Here is a 7,836-nt window from a genome sequence, read left to right as displayed (position 1 = left end):
GAGGGGGAGGTGGAAGGTGTTGCTGTTTTATATGGGGTGCTTTATTCTCATTACTAAACTTTAATGTTTTGGATCTGCCCTGAAATGCCAGTTTGAGGTGTGAAAGCTAACCACATCAACCACATGTTTACTTTATATGCCATGGCCTCTACTGGTGTCTGAGCCTAGAAAACCTGTATTTCCTTTAGAGTTATGTGGATTGAAACTCATATTTATAGGTCTCTAAATATGCATTTTAAATATATACCCATAGTAGTGTGAGCGTTTTTGTATTAACTTTCATTTTCCTTGAGCCGTCTTGTTAGTTTATCTATTTCATTAATCTTTTCAAAGAATCAAATTCTGACTTCACCTTTCTCTGTTGTGTATTTGTTTTCTATTTCATTGATGTCTACTCTCATCTTTCATTCCTTTATCTTTTTTAAAAACTGTATTGCCGTATAGCTGATTTACAATGCTGTGCTAGTTTCAGGTGTACAGCAAAGTGATTCAGTTTTACAAATATTCATTCTTTTTCAGACTATTTACCCATATAGGTTATTATAGAATATTGAGTAGAGTTCCCTGTGCTATACAGTAGGTCCTTGTTGGTTATCTATTTTATATATAGTAGTGTGTGTATGTTAATCACAAGCTCCTAATTTATCAGGCCCCCCCACCATGTTTCGCCTTTGGTAACCATAAGTTTGTTTTCGAAATCTGTGAGTCTGTTTCTGTTTTGTAAATAAGTTCATTTCTAAAAATTAGATTCCACATATGAGTGATATCATATGGTATTTGTCCTTGTCTGACTTACTTCACTTACTTTACTTAGTATGATAATCTCTAGGTCCATCCGTGTTGCTGCAAATGGCATTATTTTGTTCTTTTTTATGGCTGAGTAATATTCCATTGTATATATGTACATCTTCTTTATCTACTCCTCTGTCAATGAACATGTAGGTTACTTCCATGTCTTGGCTATTGTACCAAAGTGCTGCAGTGAATATTGGGGTTGCATGTATCTTTTTGAATTATGGTTTTCTCTGAATATATGCCCAGGAGTTGGATTGCTGGATCATATGGTAGTTCTATTTTTAATTTTTTAAGGAACCTCTGTAGTGTTCTCCACAGTGGGTTTACCAATTTACATTCCCACCAATAGTGTAGGAGGGTTCCCTTTTCTCCACACCCTCTTTAGCATTTATTGTTTGTGGACTTCTTGATGATGGGCATTCTGACTGGTGTGAGGTGATACTTCGTTGTAGTTTTTTAATTTTTTAAGTTTATTTTTTTATACAGTAGGTTCTTATTAGTTACCCATTTTATACATATTAGTGTATACATGTCAATCCCAATCTCTCCATTCATCACACCACCACCACCACCACCCCGCCACTTTCCCCCCTTGGTGTCCATACGTTTGTTCTCTACCTCTGTGTCTCTGTTTCTGCCCTGCAAACCGGTTCATCTGTACCATTTTTCTAGGTTCCACATATATGCATTAATATACGGTATTTGCTTTTCTCTTTCTGACTTACTTCACTCTGTATGACAGTCTCTAGATCCATCCATGTCTCTACAAATGACCCAGTTTTGTTCCTTTTTCTGGCTGTACCTCATTGTAGTTTTGATTTGCATTTCTCTGATAATTAATGATGTTGAGCATCTTTCCATGTGTTTCTTGGCCATCTGTATGTCTTCTTTGGAGAAATGTCTATTTAGATCTTCTGCCCATTTTTTGACTGGGTTGTGTTTTTTTGACATAGAGCTGCATGAGTTGTTTGTATATTTTGGAGATTAATCCCTTGTTAGTCGCTTCATTTGCAAATATTTTCTCCCATTCTGTGGGATGTCTTTTCGTTTTGTTTGTGGTTTCCTTTGCTGTGGAAAAGCTTTTAAGTTTAATTAGGTCCCATTTGTTTATTTATTTTTGTTTTTATTTTCATTACTCTAGGAGGTGGATCCCAAAAGATATTGCTGCAATTTATGTCAGAGTGTTCTCCCTATGTTTTCCGCTCAGAGTTTTATAGTGTTCGGCCTTATATTTAGGTCTTTGATCCATTTTGAGTTTACTTTTGTGTATGTATAGTGTTAGAGAATGTTCTAATTTCATTCTTTTACATGTAGCTGTCCAGTTTTCCCAGCACCACTTATTGAAGAGACTGTCTTTTCTCCATTGTATATTCTCGCCTCCTTTGTCACAGATTAATTGACCATAGGTGTGTGGGTTTACTTCTGGGCTTTCTATCCTGTTCCATTGATCTATATTTCTGGTTTTGCATCCTTTATCTTTCTTTAGGTTCAATTTTCTGCTCCTTCTCAAGCTTCTTGAGATAAAGCTTAGATTACTGATTTTCAGCTTTCTTGTCTAATATATTTATCTAACATTATATATTTCCTCTTAACTACTGCTTTTTGAGTGCTCTTTTAAGTACTTTGAAGTATTCTCATCCCACATGTTATATGTATAGTTTCATTTTTCAGATACAAATATTTTCTGATTTCCAGTTCTATATCTTCTTTGACATGGGATTATTTAGAAGTATATTGATTTGCTTCCAAAGAAATGGAGATTTTCTCATTCTCCTTCCTTTTTTGATTTTTGCTTTAATTCTACTGTGGTCAGAAAACATACTCTTTATTACTTCAGTATTAATATTTGTCATGACTTCCTTTGTGCCCAGGCACATTGTCTACTCAGATATACATTGTATGTGCACATGAATCAAATATGCATTGTGCAGTTTCGGGATTAGTGTTGTAACTCAACTGGGTGAAGTTTAGCTAAATCTTCTGTACTGAATTTTTTGGTTTGTTTTTCCATCTGCTTGTTCTGTATCAGTTACGAAGAGAGCTTTGTCAGAATCTCCCAGTTTTTGCTTTATATACGTTGAGGTTGTATTAGGTGTCCACACATTTAGAACTCGTGTCTCACTGTTGAATCACTCTTAGTATCATTCTATAATGCCCATCTTTATATACTACTTGTTTAAAGCTTATTTTGTTGAATATAAGTATAGCTACATCAGCCGCCTTCTTATTAGTGTTTGCATAATATTTCTGTCTATCCTTTTATTCTTTGTGTGCCTTTTTCCTTATATTTAAAGTGTGTTTCACTTTTTTCTTCTCACAAGGATATTCTTTTTTTTTATAACCCAGCTGACAATCTTTGTCTTTTTAATTGGAGTATTTAATCCATTTGCATACGATTTATTTACTGATATATTTGAGTATTAGTAATTAGTGGCTTTAAATCCTTAGAACTCTTTATTTGCAGAAGATGGCAGCTTTTAGAGCATTAACTCATACTTTTTTTTTTTTTTTTTGATCTGCTGTTCTCTCAGTAGGGAAAAGTTGTGCTGAGCCATGTTGTCCTCCATTTGAAAGTACACATTTAGACGATTAGAAATACAGTGCTAGAGCCAGTGTGCAACTAGCTGGAAGCCCCTGCTGACAATTTTGCATTTAGCTGAAGTTGCTAGAATAGCCTTCCTTTTCTCTGTGGGCCCTACTCTGGGTTTATGTTAGGAAGTTGCTGAATCTTTTGAAGAAATGTAAGGCAAGCTGTGTCCTGACTTGAGTAGACTGTAGCTGTGAGAGACATATGGCTTCAGATTTCTGGCAAATGAGTTGAGCCACGTGTACAAAGGTGACCCATGGGACAGCTAATCCATGCTATTGTGCAATAAGTCATAAATTTAATTACCCATGTACATGTCTTTCTCAGAATTCTGTGCCATTCTCCATCTTGCTTTTTCTCATTGGATTTCCCTAATCCCTCTCCACAAAAAGTAAGCCCACTCTGCTTTTCCTATTCAAGTGGATTGTAGAAATTGCAAAGAACAATACATCTACATCACAGTCTGAATTAGGTTCATTCCGAATTTAACAAAATAGCACTTTAGCAGTGTAAGTGCAGAAACACAAGTGATCTCCAGCTTATAAATGGGTTGAGTTCTAGTGTGCAAAGGTAGGAAATTGCAATCCCCTTACTGTCATGGTGTCTCTGGAGGGTGGGAATCCTGGTTGGGGTCTTTTCTGACCCAGAGTGCACCATCAGAAGGTGCAGAGAGAAGGGCTGGCATGGGGATGTTGGAGGAGCTTCCCCAGAAGGAGCCGCCCAGGGAGAGGCCCCTGCACAGGCTGGTATGATACCTGTTGGAGAGCAGTGTCACTGCCCAGTGGATACTTTACTTAACACTGCCTGGGCTTATTTCCTCCCCAGTGGGGATGCTGGGCAAGACGGGCAGGGCTCTCCACCTGCTAAAGGAGATCCGCTTTTATTTTGTTTCCTATATTGGGGTTTACCTAAGACCTTCTTTGAAAAAAAGCTGTTGTTCCCATTGTAGATCCCAGGTGGGGGCTTCAGGGCTGGGCTCAGGAAGTGTTCCCGATGGTATTTCTTCAACAGGGTACCTTCCCTGTCTGACGTTTCTTTGAAGCTAAAGACTTAAATTATGTCTTCATGTTCTCTTTTGGTTTATCCTCATCAGGAATGGTCCTTTTTTTTACAGAATGATTTCCGTGTCTTGTCCAATCTCAGGATTTGCCTTTTTGCGGATTTTTGTGGAACTTAGATCTGCACTCCCTAAATTGCCTCGTGTTCCTGTCTTCTGTGTTTGCACATTCTTCCCACATCTAGACTGTATGCCTCTCAATGCAGATAGTTCTAGGGGTTTTTTTTTCTCCCTTTGACACTAACGTTGGGCATTAAAGTGGGCTCTGATCAAGAGCTGTTCCAATTCTGTAAAGATTGATCCTCTGCACTTAAATGTATGGTTTATTTTAAATTACAAGTATATACTTCCTTTAGCTCTCTTAAAATAATAGTGTGAACTTTGTCTTTTCTGCTCTGTTATCAGGGGTCCAAATCCCAGCAAAGTGCTACAGCAGTTGTTGGTGCTTCAACCAGAACAACAGTTAAATATATACAAAACGCTGAAGACTCATCTCATTGAGAAGGGAATCCTACAGCCCACCTTGAAGGTATAACTGGATCTGGAGAGGGAAGGACTGACAGTAAAGAATTCTACAGGAAAGCACCGACAGATGACATTTTGTAATTGTACAGAAAAATGTCGAAAATGCAATAGATTGAAGTTTTACAGACATGAATGTTTCTTCTCTGAAATTACTGTGAATATTTAACACTTACTTGATCTAAGTTATGAAATAAGTAGCAAATGCCAGGCAAAATATCCTGTACTTTTTCTAAGTGTATTTTCTGATGTTAACTTCCTTCCCATTACTTGTTAGGTTTCATCACTTAAAAGACTTGTGTTTTAAAGAGTCACAACACTATGAGTAAATTGAGGATGTCTTGAGATTGCACCTGGCAGAGTGCCCTTTGCACAAATATTTACTTTTGTAGTCTGAGTGGCTCTTCATTTCAGCAAAATGTTTTATGTAAGGCATGATAGGAAGTTAGTTTTCCTCTACTTCCTCCTCTTTCAGTCTGAAGTATTTTCTGAAGGGCTAAGTTGGATCCAAAAAAGAAAGACTGTCCACTTTCAAAGAAGTAAGTAATCATTTGCCAGGGAAAAACATTCCACTTCTAGGTAAGTTTGAAATTCAAGAGAGAGGCTGAAATTTCTACCATTATTGGTTTGCCAGAAAGAGCAGACATCAGACTCTACTTTGATCAAATTGTCTGGAAAAACATAACCTTCTCAAAAACTTTCAAGAGAAACACAGGAGAATTCTGCTATGAAGAACATATGTTCCCATCCTCCACCCATGATCACAACAGACAGTAGCTCAGGAGGCAGCACTGGATGATGACACATGCATAGCCCACCTCTTGGTTGAGTTCTCCACTTTTGTTTCCCTGTGAACTGGTTTCCATAAGTTCTGCAGCCACGAGCATCAGTACATAGGGTAGTGAGTAGGGGTGGTGAATGAGGCAGAGCAGGGGGTGCTCAGCTGAGCGAGAGTGACCTGTCCCTGGATGCGGCTCAGCACACCTGGGTCCTAGGCACCTACCTCTTGGTTCCCGTGAAGCCCACTGGACCCTCACCTGGGAAGAAGCGAGATCTGCCTGGAAACCAATTCCCAGACTAACTCCATGGTAGCAGCTAATTTTTGTCACATTCTTCTTTCACATCATGTCAGAAAATCTGAGGCCATCAGCTGATTTTTTTTTTTTCTTTCAACAATGAAAATCAAGCAAAAGTGATTCCCACCAAGAACAAAAAGCACATGAATGCCAAACCTTTCCTTTGGGGGACTGGACACTGTAACCAGATGAGAATAAATTTCTTCTCAGTGGATGTAAATAAGCTATTGTTGCTGTGTGCTCTCTACAGCTGTATTTATTGTATTGTACAGTCAGCACTGAAACCTTCAAAAATTGCCTAGTGCTCCTTGGCTAAATGTTCAGAGGAAAAATAGATATATTTTAAAGAATGTTTTGCTAATGAAAAGAGTAAATATTTTTGTTTAAATCAGAAACAAATTTTAATTCTTTTATATTTCTGTTCTATTACTCAAAAAAAAAAATTGCAGATATGCCTGGGTTCCACAGATGTCATCTATAACTAGCAGCCTCATTATGTGTACTACAGGATTATGGTGGATATAGTTAAAGTCAGTCCCAAGAGTCTCATTTCTTGGCGTGGCATGCACTCAGTCAATTCATCGTCACTGGATGTGTGCAGTCAGCATTATTTCACACTATTCCATAAAAATTTAGAATTGGCATTGGAGGTATTATTACAGAAGGAAGTGATTATTTTTAAAATCAGGCTACCTTTAAGTTAATTTTCAACATTGCTTATTTTTACTTGCTGCATTAAAAGCTCCAAATGTAGATCATAAAAGAATTTACTTAAAAATTTAAAAAATAAAATTAAAAATTTGTAATAGGAACTTATGTTGAAATGTGAATTGCACCATGTGCAAATGTGAATTGCACCATAAGAACTTGGAGATATGCAGTTCCCTCTGTATTTTTCTTTGATGAGTGAGGCACTGCAAAACAGAATTATGAGCACATTACTGAATACGTATTATAAAATCAATATTATGGTAAACAAAATATGAAGCTAGAAATATTTGGGGTCACAGTAATAGCTATCCTCAAATACACTTAGAGTTGGATGTATATTATTCTATATGTAAAAAAGTAAATTCTTAAACAACACTCTAAAGGTTGACGTTTTTAGTGTACTTTTATAGCATGTATATTAAAATAGAATATATTTTATCAAGAATATACTTTAGGGCTTCCCTGGTGGCGCAGTGGTTGAGAGTCCACCTGCCGATGCAGGGGACACGGGTTCGTGCCCCGGTCCGGGAAGATCCCACATGCCGCGGAGCGGCTGGGCCCGTGAGCCATGGCCGCTGAGCCTGTGCATCTGGAGCCTGTGCTCCGCAACGGGAGAGGCCACAACAGTGAGAGGCCCATGTACCGCAAAAAAAAAAAAGAAAAAAAAGAATATACTTTAGCAAAGATTGCCATAAAACCCTGACTTTGATCATTTTTATATTTGCACTCTGAAGAGGGTTTAAATTCCAGTGTAGCAATGTGATGGCAGAAAAATGAAAGACTAGGAACTTCCTTTACAGTAATGGTTAATTGTTCCAAATTTGCTATTTGGAGAGGTACTCTAATGGTACTAACTGCTTAGTACAAATGTTTCCTCAGTGCTTTTCCCCTTGTGGTGGTGGGTATACATTTTACTGTCTGAGAATAAAAAGACCACACCCACACACACGCACACACCACCGTTTTATTCTCTTTTATAGTATCTCTTCATTTGTAATTTGGTTTGAACAAAGATAGTACCACCTTGTTCAGGGGAAAAGAAAAAGTGGAAACAGTGTATACTGTATATGGGTGGGAGATAGCTTTTG

The 7,836-nt window shown here is 37.7% G+C and overlaps 1 protein-coding gene across 1 annotated transcript in view; it reads left to right on the top strand.

Moving 5' to 3' along the window:
* CDS1 (CDP-diacylglycerol synthase 1) overlaps positions 1-7,256 on the top strand; it is a 68,441-nt gene extending 61,185 nt beyond the window's left edge. The window contains exon 13 of the mRNA XM_024764211.1: positions 4,845-7,256. Within this exon, the coding sequence (XP_024619979.1) occupies positions 4,845-4,974 (130 nt within the window). The 3' untranslated portion in view covers positions 4,975-7,256. The remainder of the gene's footprint in view (positions 1-4,844) is intronic.
* Positions 7,257-7,836: the final 580 nt, after the last annotated feature.

Source organism: Neophocaena asiaeorientalis, unplaced genomic scaffold, assembly GCF_003031525.2.
Source record: "Neophocaena asiaeorientalis asiaeorientalis breed wild unplaced genomic scaffold, Neophocaena_asiaeorientalis_V1.1 scaffold296, whole genome shotgun sequence".
In the NCBI taxonomy this organism is placed as follows: domain Eukaryota; kingdom Metazoa; phylum Chordata; class Mammalia; order Artiodactyla; family Phocoenidae; genus Neophocaena; species Neophocaena asiaeorientalis.
Note: the sequence above shows the minus strand (reverse complement) of the source record. Positions and strands in the feature narration are given on the sequence as shown.